Below are 19,422 nucleotides of genomic sequence, written 5' to 3' on the forward strand. Positions count from 1 at the left end.
AACCACGAGAAGCCATGTCTGCTGGATTTATAGCTGTTTCAATATATCTCCATTGTTGTGCACGTGAAACCTCAGTGATTTGTGCAATCCTGTTTGCCACAAAAGTTCTGAACCTTGTTGTGTTGTTGTTGATGTATTTGAGAACAGAGGTGCTGTCAGTCCAAAATACAGAGTTAGCGAGTTCCATCTGCAGTTCTTTTCTCAACATTCTGTCCATTCTGCTCGCCATGGTAGCAGCAGTCAATTCCATACGGGGAATGGTAACTGGCTTTAATGGAGCCACTCTTGCTTTTCCCATCACAAATCCACAATGTACCTGTCCATGATTGTCGTGCTGCAACAGGTAACTTACAGTCCCGTATCCATCCTCACATGCATCTGCAAAGTGGTGAAGCTGAGCAGAGGTGATGGTTCCGTAGTCTGATGGTTTAAAGCATCTGTGTACTGTGAAATTTTCCAGGTTTTGAAGGTCCTGAATCCAGTTTGTCCAATCTTGTGCAATGACATCTGGTACAACATCATCCCAACCAATCCTTTTCCTACACAAAGTTTGCAGGATCCTTTTGGCATTTAACACAACAGGGGCAAGCATTCCAAGAGGATCATACACAGAACTGACTGTAGACAGAATTCCTCTTCTGGTGATAGGTCGGTCTTTCAAAGTGATTCTAAACTTGAAGACATCCGATTGTACACACCATTGTACACCCAGTACCCTCTCCACAGGAAGATTGTCACAATCCAAATCAAGATTTTTAATCTCCTTAGCTCTCTCTGTTTCTGGTATGGCAATCAACACATAACGACTGTTGCTGACCCACTTGGTCAGTACAAAGCCTCCCTTGGAGCAGATTGCTCGAAGTTCAGTGTACAGAGCGATTGCTTCTTGCTCTGAAGCTGCTGAGGTCAAGCAGTCATCAACGTAAAAGTTGTTCATGATGGTTTTTACAGCATGAGGGCTGAACTGCTCCACATTGTCCTCAGCACATTTCCTTAGGGCAAAGTTAGCCACACTTGGGGATGAAGTTGCTCCAAATAGATGCACTGCCATCCTGTACTCTTCCATGTTCTTTGTATAGTCACCATCAGGCCACCAGAAGAATCTCAACAAATCCCGATCCTCAGTTGGTACCTTCACCTGATGGAACATAGCTTCAATGTCAGCTGTGATGACAACAGGTTCCTTTCGAAATCTAGCCAAGACTCCAATCAGTGAGCTAGTCAGGTCTGGTCCCTGTAGAAGCTGAGAGTTCAGAGACACTCCCTGAAATGAAGCTCCACAGTCAAATACAACACGAAGCTTTAGCTTTTGAGGATGGTAAACCCCATGGTGTGGTAGATACCATTTCTTGCCATCGATTCGTTCCAAGATGTTGTCTGGTACTTTCTCTGCATATCCCTTGGATAGCATGTCTGACATGAAGTTTTTGTATTCCAGAAGAAAAGATGGATCCTTTTTGAAACGTTTCTTCAGGTTCAGTGTCCTCTGTTCAGCCACATGTCTATTGTCTGGCATGTGTATGGTTTTGTCCTTTAAAGGAAGTCCAATGCAAAAATGACCATCCACAAGCTTTGCAGATTTCGAAACCGAATCCATGAACTGCTGGTCTTCTTTTGAAGGTTCATGTTCATCTTTAACACATTCTGGAAAATCAGTCTTAAACTGCTGTTCCCACAGCTCATCCAGTTTCAACAACGATATCCTGTTTACAGTAATGGTTGGAAGCTCACAACCATTATCAGGTTGTCCTCCCAATGGTCCATTAACTGTCCATCCAAGAATTGTTTTTACAGCATAAGGTCCATTACCCACACTCCTGATGACCTCAAGTGGTTCCAGGGCCTTGGGAACATCCGAGCCAATCAACATCTCAATTTCAGAGTCAATTTCAGGCAAGTCAACATTTCTCAGATAAGGCCATTGGTCAATGTCCTTTTGACATGGAATATTTCCTTTATGCACAGGCATGGATTTCTGACTGTAAATACATGGGATTTCACAAAACTCATTGTTGCCAAGCTCAGCAACATCCAAACCTGAAACAATGCAGGTATCAACGACTTTCTTCTGACCCATGGTTCTCAGAAGAATCTTTGATCTTCGGCCTTGAAGATGAAGCTTATTCATCAGCCCCACTGTGCAGAATGATGCAGTACTTCCTGGGTCAAGAAAAGCATAGGTATGCACAATTGTGTTTCCCTTTCTGGCCTTGACTTGCACAGGCACTATCGAGAGCTTGCAGCTGTCCTCACCGGCCCCAGTGACTCCACTAGTCTGTACTGATGGTACGGCACCGTCCTCGGTAGCTGTCTTCCTTCCTGTTTGCATTTCCATTTTACGGTTGTGTATATGCAACATGCTGGGGTGCTTTAAGCCACATTCTTTGCAGCTCAGTCGCTTCCTGCAGTCTCTGCTTATGTGCCCTCTGCACAGACAGCCGAAACAAACACCATTCTCTCGAAGGAAAGCGATCTTCTCGTTGTGTGCCTTCCTTTCCAATGAAAAACACACATCCAAATCGTGTCCCCTTTTGCAAAACAAACATCCTTTCAAAGCGGGCAAACTCTCCTTTTCTGTACCTTCTTTTTCGGTTTTCCTTTCGGCAACTGACACAGTGGTGGCAAAGATACTTCCCTTTGACTTATACTGAGGTTGTGATCTTGTCTTTCTTATATCCTTGCTTGATGTAGGAGTGTCTTTTATGTCTCCAAATACTGGATCTGTCAGAATCTTTATTTGTCTTTCAAGGAAATCCACCAAGTCCCTAAAGGTGGCTCTGTGCTTCCGTTTCTCTTGTAAGTCACAGGCCACTGTTCTCCATTTATCTCTGAGCCGGTACGGCAGCTTCCTAATCACATGTAGCATGTTGGAAGGAAGATCAAGTTCAGACATATATTCAAGTTCCTCCATAGCATTGCAGCATCCTCTCATAAACAATGTATACGCTTGAAGAGCCTTTGTGTCGTCAGGTTTAATCGATGACCATAAAAGAGCTTTCTCAATTTGTGCTGAAGCTATCTTGTGCTCATTTCCAAAGTGCTCCTGGAGTAAAGACTTAGCCTTGCTGTATCCTCTCTCCGAAGTCATGTGTATGCAACTCCTTACAAGATCCCTTGGCTGTCCTCTTGTGTATTGTTCCAAATAATAAAGACAGTCTCGAGGGTTAGGGTTCTTGCTTTCAATGCTGTATTCAAACGATTTAATGAAGGTCTGATATTGAAGTGGGTCACCATCATAAACTTGAATTTCTTTCTTGGGCATGGAAGAAAGACACTGTTGCTGGATCAATAAAGCGGTGATTTCATTTTGTTTTTCCATAACTGTGAATATACTGTTTTGTTCATTGTTTCCTGCAGCAGGTATTGTAGTTGGTGGTGTTGCGGCTTGAGCTTCTGAATTTCTGATGCTTTGTTGGTGGGTCAAGGGTACAGAGGTAAGTGTCTGAATTTGTGTTATGGCTTTGTTTGTGGTTGTTACTGAAGTCCGTAAATTATTATCACTGTGGTTTTGTTGAAGTTGTCCATTTGGTTTGTTAGCCGTTTTTTGTAGTCCATTGTGATCCATTTCAATGAGAGTTATTTTCTTGTCCTGTTGTCCTTTTTCGAAATAAGAAGTCATTCCATCTGAAAGTTTGGATATTATACTGTGAACGCCAGATCCTTTTGATGCTCCAAGTATTTTCATTCTTGCCATTGTAGCAGCGATGTTAGCATCCATCTCTAACTGTTCTTTTTTCCTCCTCAGCTGCTCCTCCTGCTCTTCGAGGTTGTGTTTGTCTTGAAGGTGTTTTTGTCGAACCATGAGTGCAGCCATTTCTGCTTCGGCCATTATGCGTGCTGATGAAGTGCTTGAAACTTTTGAGCTTGAACCAGAAGAACATTTGCTTTTTCTGCTGCCAATATTTGAAACACTGTCACATGGTTGAATTTCGTCCTGTTGTTCTAGGTCTGATGTTGCTTTAATGTTTGGTTGAGAAAAGGGGGTGTCATGTTGAGGAATCATTTCTTTTATTTCAGCAGGTGCCTCCTCAGGTGAGATGAGTGAACTGTCTGCTTTTCCAGCCATGGGTAAAGCTGTGGCTACATATTCTGTTTCTAGCCAGGGGTGTCCAGTGTCCAAAAGCCATTGTTTCACATCCTCAACAAAGTTCGTTTTGGTTTTAGTTACCCGTTTAAACCAGTCATTTTGAGTTTCTTGTTCCTCCGTTGGAAGCAATACAAAAACTGATTCATGTGCAATTCTTGCATTTTCATAATTCTGAATAATTTTTCCAAGTTTTGTTTGCACATCCTTTGCATTTTCATCCTTTTGCATCAAGTCTTTGATTTCATGTGTGAGTCCTTTAATTTTTTTTCACGTTTGATTGACGTTCCTTTTGGAGTGTAATGATTTTGCAAGACAGCGCTTTGGCTGTGAGCTTCACCGTTCTCCTCTCCTCCATACCATCACACACGTCACTTTTTCCACTCATTTTGTCATTTTCCAACATTCACATTCCGTTGAAAACACATTGCAGCAGATGACATCAAAGCACAGGTAAACTGCATCCACAATAGCGCACCAACAACGCGCTCTCCAGCTGATCAGCACAGCAGCGTCTGCGCTCCACAAAACACACAATCTACAGCGTGTTCCACAACAAAACAGCACAAAAACTCCGCCGATCACGGCAAACAGAGCATCCACACACAAAAGCCAAAACACGTCCCCAATGGACAAGCGGCAGCCGTTCCAAACTGCGTACAAACTTTTCACAACATACACAAAGGAATACGGCGGGCCTACCGCTTCAGAAGGCTCTGTGGCTCTGCTGTCAATCAGCGAGTTTTCCGCTGCGGCTGCAGTCAAACGTGTCCTCTCACTTCAGCGTCCATCCTTTCCAAAGTGTCCGCGTTCCAATCCATGCTGAAGGAAGAGTGGTCCAGTGTTCCAAGAGTGTCCATCCAGTGATCCGGGTTATTTTTTGTTGACTAAATGAAGCGGCTCAGTTTGTACGGTGCCGCAGAGACTAAATGGGGTTGTGTTTGCGACGCGTCTTGCCATTAAATCAAAATCAAAGTTCAAAGTATGTTTACTATTTATTATCAAACACTCAAAACAAATCAATATCAAAAAAGGTTCGAAACAAACAATGAAAATGACGATGACGGTGGCGGTGGCGATGGCGTGGCGGTCAACAAAAAATACTCAACCCCCACTCACCCTCTATGTGTGTGCCCCACCCCCAACTGAACAGGTAGATAAAAGGTAAACCACACCCATGAACCCCAAACCGGAAATGAAGTAAGCAATAAAAAAAGGAAATAATCATGGTTAACGAATAACATAGAAAATCAACATTATGGCCCCTACAGTACATTTAAAGTCATTTCTGTTCTGTTTAGTTAGTTCTCTGTGATGATCTGAACTTTAATGACTTCTGTTGGTCACTCTGTATGTTATTCAAAACCTGTGCAACTGTTCATGAAAGACTTATGGGAAGTGTTCAGTATGTAGAGCTCTCTCCTTGAGATTCTCTAGTTGCGTTCATTAATCAGCTTTCTGTTTGTTTCAGGATGAAGGAGCAGAGACCAGAGTCTCCTGGACCCAGCTGTCTGTCCATGAAGAGTAACCGGTCTAAAGACCTTGCATTTACCTTCAAAGATGGACCTCCTGCTGATGGAAGGTGAAAAAGATCAACATTTTCTCTCCTGTGAAATTACTCATGTCTCAGCCCACAGCTTCAGAGTTTGTGTGTGAACATTTTTGAAGGGGTCGCAGTTGTAGGGAGGACTTCATAGCGAAGATAACTAGTGAGAGAACGTCCGATCTGAATGGCCGCAGCTACTTTCATGCCATTTGCATTTTTCAGACGGGTGGCTTTTTTCAGGTCTTTTGTTCTAGTAACCTTCATTAATCCGCTCTTTGCTTCAGGATGAAGACACAGAGACCAGAGTCTCCTGGACCCAGCTGTCTGTCCATGAAGAGTAACCTGTCCAAAGATCTCGCATTTACCTTCAAAGATGGACCTCCTGCTGATGGAAGGTGAAAAAGATCAACATTTTCTCTCCCGTGAAACTACTCATGTCTCAGCCCAGAGCTTCAGAGTGTGTGTGTGTGTGAACATTTTTAAGGGGTCGCAGTTGTAGGGAGGAATTCATAGTGAAGATGATTAGTAAGAGAACGTCCGATCTGGATGGCTGCAGCTACTTTCATGTTTTTCAGACATATGGCTTTTGTTCTAGTAACCTTCATTAATCCGCTCTTTGCTTCAGGATGAAGACACAGAGACCAGAGTCTCCTGGACCCAGCTGTCTGTCCATGAAGAGTGACCGGTCCAAAGATCTCGCATTTACCTTCAAAGATGGACCTCCTGCTGATGGAAGGTGAAAAAGATCAACATTTTCTCTCCTGTGAAATTACTCATGTCTCAGCCCACAGCTTCAGAGTTTGTGTGTGAACATTTTTGAAGGGGTCGCAGTTGTAGGGAGGACTTCATAGCGAAGATAACTAGTGAGAGAACGTCCGATCTGAATGGCCGCAGCTACTTTCATGCCATTTGCATTTTTCAGACGGGTGGCTTTTTTCAGGTCTTTTGTTCTAGTAACCTTCATTAATCTGCTCTTTGCTTCAGGATGAAGACACAGAGACCAGAGTCTTCTGGACCCAGCTGTCTGTCCATGAAGAGTGACCGGTCCAAAGATCTCGCTTTTACCTTTAAAGGTGGAAATCCTGCTGATGGAAGGTGAGAATGGAAAACTGTATTTATGCACAGCTCAGAACTATTAAAATATGAATAGATTGACATTATTGATTACTCCACTGTAAGCGTTATTTACCTTGGATATTGGGGCAGCATTTTCTGGGTTCAAATTGTAATTACCAAAAAAAAACCTATAACTACCAAAATCCAATTATATCAAATTGTTACTTTTGAATGTCTTTATTTAACTTCAGACAATATAGATAACATACATGATTCATGTTTGAAATTAATCTTGGATCCATCTCATTTAACAATGCACATGTCATTTAATTAAAAAAATTGAGATAAAATGCAACTCCTATTTCAGAAAATGTTGATACAACAGCATTTGTGTTATTTAGGCTATGTAAACAATTCAATATAATAAAGATTTTAGTGAAGACTGATGCTGAAAGCCATGGCAGAGATCGACCAGTGTTTTGGTCTAAAGAGGGACCCTGTTAACTGGTGATTTTCATCCCTCTCAGACATCTTTAGATCATCATTAAATACTTATCTGATGAGTAGCTTTACTTTGACATTTGACTGACTGACTGAGGACACACGCTCAAAAAAGAGAAATGTTGTTTTTTTCTTTTGTTTTTCCTGGCTTTCACTTCTTATATTGTGCCATCATAAGTGCACAAATATTTAAATCAAAAAAGTACACAAATCCTTCTTAACCTAAGGCAACAGACAACATTAAAAATAGCACCGACCACTCCCCAACCCAACTGAATCTATTTTTTTTACACTCTTGGGTAACAAAAAAAAAGAGAAACAAATATTATAACTTCCAAAATGAAGACAGAACAAAAACCACAAAACCAAAAACATCTTAAACTAAACTAGAAAAGCCCACATTACTGCATCTTACCAAATATTCCACATTAATAAAACTTTGCTTTAATTCAGGGTATCTGAAAATGTAGTACATTGGACATATTTGAGAAAGAGACCCCAGAACCTCACGTATTTTTTCAGCCTACCTTAGAGATTTTCTTTTTTTAAATAATCAAAGAAAAATGTGTACATCCCAAATTTTGCATACATCAGGAAGTCTTTGCCTTTCTTAAGAATGAAATAAATAGAGGCCTGGGTAAGTGTCACATGGAGGGACCTTGAATTAAAAGATTCGTTAAAGATATTAATAAGTAGGGGAGCCAACTTATGCCAAAATTTCCTATACAATTCTGACAGGTAACAATCGGGTCCGTGGCTTGTAATGAGGAAATCGCCATTCCCAGCTCTGAAATTTGCATTTTATTTTCCCCCTCCAAGTCCCAAATATGGGACTGAACTGGACTGATGTGCTAGCAGCTTGCTCGTTTTATCTCCCTGTTCATAAAATGTTTACCTAGTGCGAAGTACCAGTTTGCTGATGTACTGAGGCATAATGATATCATTCTCAGCCTGTACAACTACATGTTCTCTGAACGCTTCTCAAGTTTGATCAGCTGTGTTTGATGATATCCCCTTAGCTTAAAGTGTCTCCCAAAACAAAGAAGGGGAAGATAAAATACCTACTCTTGTAAATGTATGATGGACATGAGAAAAAAAAAGAGTATTCTGTCTTTGATGAATGAACAAAAGCGGTCAGACATATTCAATTCTTCCATAACTTATTTAATAACTTTTGATAATTCAGAAGCAGCACAGAGAGTGGAGGAGAAGTGTTCTAACACAGACAGCATTTTTCATTTGAAAGACACCCACCTGTGCAAATTCCCTCCAGGCCAATGACTTGCTCTCATTGCTCTTGTGGTGGACCCACGCTGTTTTTTGATGCCTGAGACAAGTTAAATGTCGTTTTTCCCCATGTTCTGCTTTTTAAATCATGTCATCTCCATTTGCACTCTGAGGCAGATTGCTTAAAAACACCAACAGCAATGACAATGGTTGAAACAGTCTGCAAAATTCTGGTTATTTCTTTTGGATTTCTTGACTGCTGCCTAAAGGAAAACTTCTTAACCTCATCAGTGAGGACTTTAAGCTCTGTCAGAAAGTAAACTTTTTATTTTTCTCTCTGCCATTTTTTCAATTAATGTGTTCATGACGCAAAGCCAGCATTTACCCTTTGCTACAAGGATAATTGCTTGCAGGCACATATTAAGGGCAAACTGTGCTCAGCTGAGAAACCTTTGGGGCGTATTGGCGTTGGGATATCTTTGGAGCAATTTGTGAATCAGACCTTGAGATGGAGCAGACAGCAGGGGGCAAATAATGCACAATTCTTGGTGCTAACAGCAGCCGCAGTCCATTCTCAATGCATTCCCCCCTGAGTGTACATCTATCCTGAAATGTGCAGCTGCTTTTGTGTGAAGGTCAGATTCAAAGCAGTATCACAAGATATCTCCACAAGGTTGTCCTGCTCTCTGGAAGTGAGACTTATTATGGTATACCCAGTTTTGGGGGAAATAGATTTTGTATCCAACCGTGTTGCTCATTGAGCAAGGGGATACTTCCCAGAGTTGCTTCTTCAGGGTGCACCTGCCACAGAGGACAGGAACTCCTTCACTTCTTCAAAGACAAAATTACACAGATTTTCAAAGAACACTGAGCTGTTTTGGCCACTCTGATAGCCCATAGCTTGAGCCTCCTTTTATAGGCTTCTATCTTACTGTGGACCCTAAAATCTCTTTTCTTGGATAGAAAGATTGAGTCTGTTCAGGTAGCAGAAAATTTCCGCAAGATAGAGAGGGAACAGGCTGCAGACACAGTGGAGCTCTGTAAGTGCATGTGCAGATATAAGTTGCGCCTCAGTTTGTCATTAGTTGTCATTTTCACAAGTTTTTGAACAATCTACTCTGTGTCACTGACTCCTAAAACTTGATGTTTTCTCACCAGAGTTCAGCAGAGCTCAGAGGATCTCAGTGATCACCCAGACCAGCAGCATCAAACAGACCTGGACTCCATATTTATGGTTTGTTCAGCATGTTATCATGAAGCACAATAACTAAGGACTTAATGCTTGATCATCATTCAGACAGAATGACAGATGGTTTATATATTGTGATTTGTCAGTTTAAACTTCATATGCAGAGTCTCTTTCTGTTCCAGCTGCTGGAGGAGAACATCATCACCTTTGTGAAGAAGGAGCTGAAGAGAGTCCAGAGGGTTTTGAGTTCAGATTACCCAGCATGCTTTGAGGGTCAGAGGGAGGATGAGGAGGTTTTAGATGGTGAGGATGAAGAGCAGAGGAGGAGCAGAGATGCTTTTCTGAAGATCACTCTGCACTTCCTGAGGAGAATGAAGCAGGAGGAGCTGGCTGACTGTCTGCAGAGCAGTAAGAGGAATTTAACTTATTAAACATGACAGAATGAGGAAATTCATACATCTTTATCAGAGTTCAGGATGGTTGTCTTTCACTGATGGGAAAGAAAAGTTCTTCTGTACTGAAAAAATTTATCCTTTGAAAATCCATTCATACCCCCTCTGACTCTCAGTGGCTTCAAGATGTCTGTTTTTTTTTTCTTAAACTGGGAAAAAGAGGGATGAGCTGAGAGGTAGTTCAGAGAAGTTCTTTGACAAATGGCAACCCTTTGTAACACATTACAACTCATTGGAGAAATTATGATTTTAATTAATTTTATATGTTGCTTTCATATTCAGGTTCTTATGATGCAGTGTGCCAACGTAAACTGAAGTCTAACCTGAAGGAGAAGTTCCAGTGTGTGTTTGAGGGGATCGCTAAAGCAGGAAACCCAACCCTTCTGAATCAGATCTACACAGAGCTCTACATCACAGAGGGAGGGACTGGAGAGGTCAATGATGAACATGAGGTCAGACAGATTGAAGCAGCATCCAGGACACCACACAGAGCAGAAACAACCATCAGACCAGAAGACATCTTTAAAGGCTCACCTGGAAGAGATGAACCAATCAGAGCAGTGCTGACAAAGGGAGTGGCTGGCATCGGGAAAACCTTCTTAACACAGAAGTTCACTCTGGACTGGGCTGAAGACAAAACCAACCAGGACATCCAGTTCACATTTCCCTTCACTTTCAGAGAGCTGAATGTGCTGAGAGAGAGAAAGTTCAGCTTGGTGGAACTTGTTCATTACTTCTTCACTGAAACCAGAGAAGCAGGACTCTGCAGGTTTGAAGAGTTCCAGGTTTTATTCATCTTTGACGGTCTGGATGAGTGTCGACTTCCTCTGGACTTCACAAACAATCAGATCCTGACTGATGTTACGAAGTCCACTTCAGTGGATCGGCTGCTGACAAACCTCATCAGGGGGAACCTGCTCCCCTCTGCTTGCCTCTGGATAACCACTCGACCTGCAGCAGCCAATCAGATCCCTCCATGGTGTGTTGACATGGTGACAGAGGTCAGAGGGTTCACTGACCCACAGAAGAAGGAATACTTCAGGAAAAGGTTCAGAGACCAGCAGCAGACCAGCAGAATCATCTCCCACATCAAGACATCCCGAAGCCTCCACATCATGTGCCACATCCCGGTCTTCTGCTGGATCACTGCTACAGTTCTGGAGGATGAGTTCAAGACAGGAGAGGGTGAAGAGCTGCCCAGGACCCTGACTGAGATGTACATCCACTTCCTGATGGTTCAGACCAAACGGAAGATCATCAAGTACGATGGAGGAGCTGAGACTGATCCACTCTGGAGTCCAGAGAGCAGGAAGATGATCCAGTCTCTGGGAAAACTGGCCTTTGAGCAGCTGCAGAAAGGAAACCTGATCTTCTATGAGTCCGACCTGACAGAGTGTGGCATCGATATCAGAGCAGCCTCAATGTACTCAGGAGTGTTCACACAGATCTTTAGAGAGGAGAGAGGACTGTACCAGGACAAGGTGTTCTGCTTCATCCATCTAAGTGTTCAGGAGTTTCTGGCTGCACTTCATGTCCATCTGACCTTCACCAACTCTGGACTCAACCTAATGGAAGAAGAAGAAGAAACAACATCCCTGAGAACAAGAGAAAACAAACCTGCAGAGGCACGTCTCTATCAGAGTGCTGTGGACCAGGCCTTACAGAGTCCAAATGGACACCTGGACTTGTTCCTCCGCTTCCTCCTTGGCCTTTCAGTAGAGACCAATCAGACTCTCCTTAGAGGTCTGCTGACACAGACAGGAAGTATCTCACAGACCAATCAGGAAACAGTCGAGTACATCAAGAAGAAGATCAGTGAGGATCTGTCTGCAGAGAGAAGCATCAACCTGTTCCACTGTCTGAACGAACTGAATGATCAATCTCTGGTGACAGATATCCAATGGTCACTGAAATCAGGAAGTCTCTCCACAGATGAACTGTCTCCTGCTCAGTGGTCGGCTCTGGTCTTCATCTTACTGTCATCAGAGAAAGATCTGGATGTGTTTGACCTGAAGAAATACTCTGCTTCAGAGAAGGATCTTCTGAGGCTGCTGCCTGTGATCAAAGTTTCAAGTAAAGCTCTGTACGTGCACAGAAATGTATTTATTCCAGGTTGACACTTGTTTTTCTTCATTCAATGCAACAACTATTATTTATAATGGATTTCTTCCATACACTTCTGACTGTTCATTAGGCTGAGCTGCTGTAACCTCTCAGAGAGAAGCTGTGAAGCCCTGTCCTCAGTCCTCAGCTCACAGTCCTCTAGTCTGAGAGAGCTGGACCTGAGCAACAACGACCTGCAGGATTCGGGAGTCAAACTGCTGTCTGCTGGACTAAAGACTCAGCACTGCAGACTGGAAACTCTCAGGTTAGTGTGCAGGACATGATGACAACATGGCATTCATTTTTTAGTTAATTAACAAACAATTGACTATTGTTGATAACTGGTCTGATACAGTCTTTTAGTAATGTTTATCTGGACTTAAACATGTACACTTAAAGTAAAAGAGTCCCCACAGCATATCTAACCAGCCAGAGGTAATGGTTGGATGGTAGACATATCAGTGAAGTGTCTTTTCTTCAAACTAAACAGTCCAGAAACATGGCTGCAACCCTGCCAATGTTACACCTAATGTATGTCATTGCCTCCCCCCCCCCCCCAATGTTTAGTACCCTTCCCCTGTGATCAATAAAAGTCTAAGAGAAATCACAAGTGGGTAAAAGAACAGAAAGCCAGGAAGCAGAAAACAGCATTGGTACACTCAGACTTTTGCGCCTTGCAGTAATATGACTAAATGTCTATGCTTAGAGAGAGAGGGGGGAGCTCAGTGTGTCAGGTCCCCTGTTGGTCTAAGCCTATAGCTGGATAACTCAACTTATTTTAAATGATTGTGTGTGTGTGTGTGTGTGTGTGTGTGTGTGTGTGTGTGTGTGTGTGTGTGTGTGTGTGTGTGTGTGTGTGTGTGTGTGTGTGTGTGTGTGTGTGTGTGTGTGTGTGTGTGTGTAGTTTGTCAGGCTGTCTGATCACAGAGGAAGGCTGTGCTTCTCTGGCCTCGATTCTTAGCCCCTCAAGTCTGAGAGAGCTGGACCTGAGCTACAATCATCCAGGAGAACCAGGAGAGAAGCTGTTGACTGCTCGTCTGGAGGATCCACAGTGCACACTGCAGACACTGAGGTACAGACAGACACCTAGCTCATCTGTTTACTTTTTTACACTCTCTCTTAAACAGTGTGTCCAATGAAATGTATTTTTTATATCAACATGAAAACATTTATTGTGAAGAGGTTTTGTAAAAGCGGCTTCTGTTTCTTCATCCAGGTTGGAACATAGTGGACCGCACAGACTCAAACCTGGTCTGAGGAAGTGTGAGTGTGTTTTAACTTTGATTCATTCAAACACAGCCACAGAGAGATGAGTTTAAATTAAGATTTATTTTTGTAATGTTAGTGTGGATTAAACAGTTTTACAATTAAAATTTCTTCAAATCAGCAAACAACAAACTAGACATTGATCCAACAACACTATTATATCAACTTTGTTTGGGTTCTTCTGTTTTTGTAGAAACTAAGCTTCAAATATTAGTTCTCGTATCAAGTGTACCAGCTGGGCGTAAATCAAGGTCTGCATAATACATGGAAGTAGCCTCAGTGATGTCACCCATTAATTTCTGAAGCCTCTGATTGGTGAAAGCCATGTTGGAAAAGCTTACTCAACCTAACTTTTGGTTGACCTAACTACAGGCACAGAGGTAGAGATGAGTCAGGCCTTTAACCTCCTCACTAACTAACCTCAATATCTTCTAAACTAGTTTTAAAGAAAATTACCCTACACACGTCTGCTTTGCTAAAATCTCATTGGAGCAACTCAAAATGATAATCAGTAGTTTGTATGGCCTCAATGTGCATGTACGCATGCTTGACAACGTCAGGGCATGCTACTGATGAGACCACCTGGCAGCGTCGGATGGACCGAAACAAAATATCAGAGAGGTGTTCTGATGTATTTAGGTTAGGTGAGCGTGGGGCCATTCAATGGTATCAATACCTTCATCCTCCAGGAACTGCTTGCATACTCTCGCCACATGAGGCCGGGCTTTGTCATGCATCAGAAGGAACCCTGGACCCACTGCACCAGCTAAGGGTCTGACAATGGGTCCAAGGATTTCATCCCGATACCTAATGGCAGTTAAGGTGCTGTTGTCTAGCCTGTAGAGGTCTGTGCATCCCTCAAGGGATAAGCCTCACCAGACCATCACTGACCCACTACCAAACCGGTATGCTGCCTGTAACAGGCGCCAGTGGTGGACCTGCAAATTCTGGTTTTCTGTGGCAAACGCCAATTGAGGTCCACGGTTCCGGGCAGTGAGCACAGGGCCCACTAGAGGACGTCAGGCTCTCAGGCCACCCTCATGAAGTCTGTTTCTGATTGTTTGGTCAGAGACAGAGTTTTATTAGAGATACTACATTCGTGTGCATGTGTTTCATGATTTTGATCTCTGTTCATCTCAGACTGAACTGTTAACTAGATTTTGATTTTATTATCCCTTGATTATCAACTAAACAGTGACAAATCAGATATCATCATCATCGGCCCCAAATCCCTCACCACAAACACCCACAACTTCTCCCTCACATTTGATAACACCACTCTGACTCCATCAACCCATATTCCAAACCACACCTTTGAAAACATGTCACTAACATCACCAAAACTGCCTTCTTTTACCTAAAAAACATCGCCCGACTACTCTCCTTCCCTGCAGCTGAAACCCTGATCCATGCTTTCATCACTTCCAGAATTGACTACTGTAACAGCATCCACTTCGGCTCATCATCCAAAGTCCTCAATAAACTCCAGTACATCCAAAACTCAGCTGCCCGTCTACTCACTCACTCCCATTCCCGTGATCACATCACCCCTGTCCTCCAAAACCTCCACTGGCTTCCTGTCCCCTAACACATTCACTTCAAAGTCCTCCGTCTGACTTACAAAGCCCTCCATCACCTGGCCCCCTCCTATCTCACTGACCTGCTTTACCCTCACAACCCCTCCCATGGTCTCCGCTCCTCCAATGAAAACCTCCTCTTCCCACCCTGTAGGACCAAGCACCGAACGTGGGGTGACAGGGCTTACTCCATTGCTGCTCCCACCCTCTGGAACTCTCTCCCCAAACACATACGCAACTCCACTGATCTACAAATCCCTGCTCAAAACACAACTCTTCAGAACTCCTTTTAAATATTAATGTTTTTGTATCCACTGGGTTTCTATTGTGTTTCTTTTATTGTGTCTTTTATTGTGTGCTATTTGTGAAGTGTCTTTGAGTTTTTTGAAAAGCACTATATAAATAAATGTATTATTATTATTATTATTATTATTATTATTATTATTATTATTATTATACTCTTTATTACATTATTCAGAGCTGAATATGAAGTGTAAGGTTGATTGGCTCTCAGTAACTGTCAGTAAACAGAAAATAACCTGCAGCTGTGTTTGTCTCGTTCTCTCCATCAGATGCCTGTGAGCTAGAACTGGACACAAACACAGTGAACATAAAACTCCAACTGTCTGACAACAACACGAAGGTGACACATGTGGAGGAGCCTCAGTCATATCCTGATCATCCAGACAGATTTGATGGCCACCCTCAGCTGCTGTGTAGGACTGGTCTGACCGGTCGCTGTTACTGGGAGGTCGAGTGGAGAGGAAACGTTAATGTATCAGTGAGTAAGAGAGGAATCAGACGGAAAGGGCAAAGTGATAATAATGTGTTTGGATGGAAAGATCACTCCTGGAGACTGTCTTGCTCTGATGATAAAGGCTACACTGTCTGGCACAATAAAGAAGGAACAAACATCTCCTCCTCCTCTGTCTCTGACAGAGTAGGAGTGTATGTGGACCATCCTGCTGGCACTCTGTCCTTCTACAGAGTCTCCTCTGACACACTGACCCACCTCCACACCTTCAACACCACATTCACTGAACCTCTGTATCCTGGGTTTGGGCTCTGGTCTGGTTCCTCGTTGTCTCTGTGTTCTCTGTAGGTCAGAGAAACACTGCTCACTGAAGGTCACTTGCTTTTCCACAGAGTTAAGCTCGGCTTCCCTGTGCTCCTCACCACTCATTGTTGCCACGGCTCTGGCATAATATCTGGGTTTGATTTCTAGACCAGAGACAATAATGTAGCTCTAGTGAAAGCTTAGACAGGAAGACTATAAAAGCAATCACAGCAGTTGTTTAACTCTCCTCTCCCTCGTTCAATAGCTCACCCGCTTCCAGCTGCACGCTCCGGAGCTGTCATTGGTTAATCAGCGGCGCCTGTCATCCAATAGCTCAGTGGCACGCCCTTATTGTCAGCCTATCAACTTTCTGCTGTCTTCTTTAATGTCTCTCTCTCCAGCTAGTTCCTTCTAAGTAGTGATGTTCAATACCACTGATTTCCTTTCCGATCTGATACTGAGTAAAATTCAGGCTGGTATCGGCGATACTGATCCAATACTGATACTTTGTGCAAATACACCTAATGTGTCTGTTAAATCTGAAAAAAGTAGTGTATTTCTGAGTTATTTATTTATTTATTTTAAACTCGTAAGTATATCGAGGTTGCGTCCTCATTTACACTATAGCCGAGCTAATACAACAACAGAAAAACCAAACAGAGGACACAATCATACAAAATATGTGAAAATTGTATTTTAAACACACAAAAAAAGAAAATAAGTAAAACAATAAAACCATTAAAATAAATGATTGTTTAATTATCAAGAACTGGAACTAGTAGTTCCCACCAACCGCGTATCATTTAGACAAGATCTCAATGGTTTAGTTATTTTCCACTGTGTTCCTGTTAATAATATACATTGGCTCAAATGACTGAAGTATCAAAAGTATTGATATATTCAATTTGAGAAATCGATTTTAGAGCATAAAGATCTGGTATCCGAAGTATCGATATTTCAGTATGGATCCGCACATCACTACCTTCCTGCATTAATGGTGTGCACCCTTCCAACTCACCATCCCCACCTGGTCTCTGCAAGTCATCAATTCCTAGGATTCATCAACCACCACCATCAGAGTCTGGACTCTGGGGGGGTTTCTTCTGCTGCCAAATTCACACATCCTACGCTCACAAAATTATCCCCATAGAGTCCTTACACCAAAGATTTCTGTCACGTTTCATTATTCATTACGTTGTAATAAATAACATTTCATCTTCAAACTGTGTCTCTCCTGACTGAAATGTCATTCATCCTTGTGCTCTGCTCCAAGTCTGCCACTTTGTTTTACAGGTATACGATGTGTTTGTCCTTCTCAGCATTAACATCTCCCTCTTGGCTTTGCCCTCAAGACAGCAAAGAGTTAGCTCAGCTCTAAATTCTGGAGGAGCTCTTTGTAAAGCGAAATTATTTTTGAGGTTACTCGTCCACTCCCCTGAGTTGATATCAGAATCTCTCCCGTTGAACCTACAAGTTACCATACTCCAGACCACAGCTGGTGATACTATACTACTACCACTGGTTTCTATTTAGGGCAACCCAGCCGGCAACCCCAGTTCTAACGGCACAGTTTGGATTCAGTAGTCAGTGAAAGAATGAGGAACAAACAACAGACTGTTAAAAAGGGTTCACAAGTTTATGAAAAGGGTAAATAAATAGATTAAAACAGGTAACACTGAAAGACCAGGATTCAGATAAGGGAGCTAAAAGTCACTTGGATGTGGGAGGGAGGTAAAATGTATGTGGCCGGCTGCACTCAGTTTTCTCTCCTGCATGTGGCCAAGCCGGCTGACATGACAGGATTATTATGCTGCTGTGCAGCACAGGATGTGGCTGACCTGTTGCAATGTCAATGTCAGGTGTAGTCCTTCTTTGGAGCTCTTCCAGTCAGCTGTGACTGTGCAGCTCTCCCAACTCTGACCAAGCTGCCACATATAATTGCACAGGCAGGGCCGGCCCGTGGCATAGGCAGTATAGGCAAATGCTAGGGGCACCGCCCGTCTGAAGGGGGGGCCATGGATAAAAAGTTGAAGACAGTATGAAGAAAGAAAAAGAAAATGTTTATCTGTCACTTTATTGCCTATGATTTTATCTTTATCATTTTCATGGTATTAATTAACAATGTTACAAAATAAGTCAAGAAAACATAACTACATCAAAAAGGCTCCATTGTCTTGCTCCCTCCTTGACCCTTGCCCAACGCATCACATCACTGCTGCACTTCACCTGCTCATTATCTGCTAATTGAGGGGGAGGCCAGGCGAGCTATTGATGAGTGACACTGCACCGATTAATATCAAGTTTATTTACAACCAATATGTCCAAAGAAACAAAGCCATCGGGAGCCCAGGGGCGAAGAAGGAGAAAAGAGGAGGGGGATAAGCACGAAAAAGACAGAGGTAATGTGACAAAGTTATCGACTATAGTTAGGTTAGCTGGTTATGGATGGATGATAGTCTCGCCTGTCCCTGTTTTATCTTAAGCAACAGATGGAGTTAACGTTATATCCACTGTACTTTTAGCAGGGAAAGGTTATTCATCATGTGTGAAGAAAATAACCAGTGAAATAAATACACAATTTTTCCTTTCCAAAGAGGCGATGGTGTGCTGGATGCCACACTTGAGACCTCATCTACTCTCAGATGGTGATTCTATCTAAAAGGTTGCAATCATCACAGCCTGTCCAGTGAGAAAAGAAAAAAAGAAAAGTTGGTGATGGCGAATGGAATCCAGGCTGACACACACTCTTCAGATTTCCACTCTATTATTTTTCTTTGACATGTATCTTTGTATATCTTTGTCTTTGAGTGTGGTTTCTACAGATAAGAATATACATTATATATAAACATGGAATCTGTACAACATAACATGACTAGAAACTTTATATGACAAGTAGACTAATATAGTGATAAACTATGAAAAACAATGAGCAAAGCTAAACTACACTCCTACTTCCAAGGGACAATCAACAAATTACCATGTGTACGACAGCCACTGCTTCTACCACACACACATATACAAAACACAGGAAAATGTCCTTGGTCCCTAACGTGAACGCACTCTCATGCTGCAGGATGGACAAGACGGCACTGAATCAATTAACTCTAAAACATCTATCAACACATCACATTAAATGTAAGAAACATGTTAAGACACAGAGGTCATTAACTATGAATTCTGTTTTCAAAACTAACAGAAATCCAAATGAAATCACGATATATAGAAATATTGCAAAACAATTAACATTATGGATGATATCAATATTACACTACATAGATGACTGAACTGGGGTTACAACTAATTCTAATGGACGCACAAAACTACGGAGTTGGAGGATGATGAGGGAAACAGAGACTTCTTCTCC

At 42.4% G+C, this 19,422-nt stretch overlaps 1 protein-coding gene across 1 annotated transcript; it reads left to right on the top strand.

Annotated features, from left to right (window-relative positions):
• The first annotated feature begins 6,256 nt into the window (after positions 1–6,256).
• Positions 6,257–16,216, top strand: LOC117818625 (protein NLRC3-like). Its single transcript, XM_034691577.1, has 9 exons — positions 6,257–6,366; positions 6,615–6,725; positions 9,573–9,648; positions 9,786–10,011; positions 10,338–12,138; positions 12,250–12,423; positions 13,063–13,230; positions 13,375–13,421; positions 15,574–16,216. Exons 1-9 carry the CDS (start codon positions 6,257–6,259, stop codon positions 16,101–16,103), a joined length of 3,243 nt encoding a protein of 1,080 aa, XP_034547468.1. The 3' UTR covers positions 16,104–16,216.
• Positions 16,217–19,422: the final 3,206 nt, after the last annotated feature.

Source organism: Notolabrus celidotus, chromosome 9 (assembly GCF_009762535.1).
Source record: "Notolabrus celidotus isolate fNotCel1 chromosome 9, fNotCel1.pri, whole genome shotgun sequence".
NCBI classification, from domain to species: domain Eukaryota; kingdom Metazoa; phylum Chordata; class Actinopteri; order Labriformes; family Labridae; genus Notolabrus; species Notolabrus celidotus.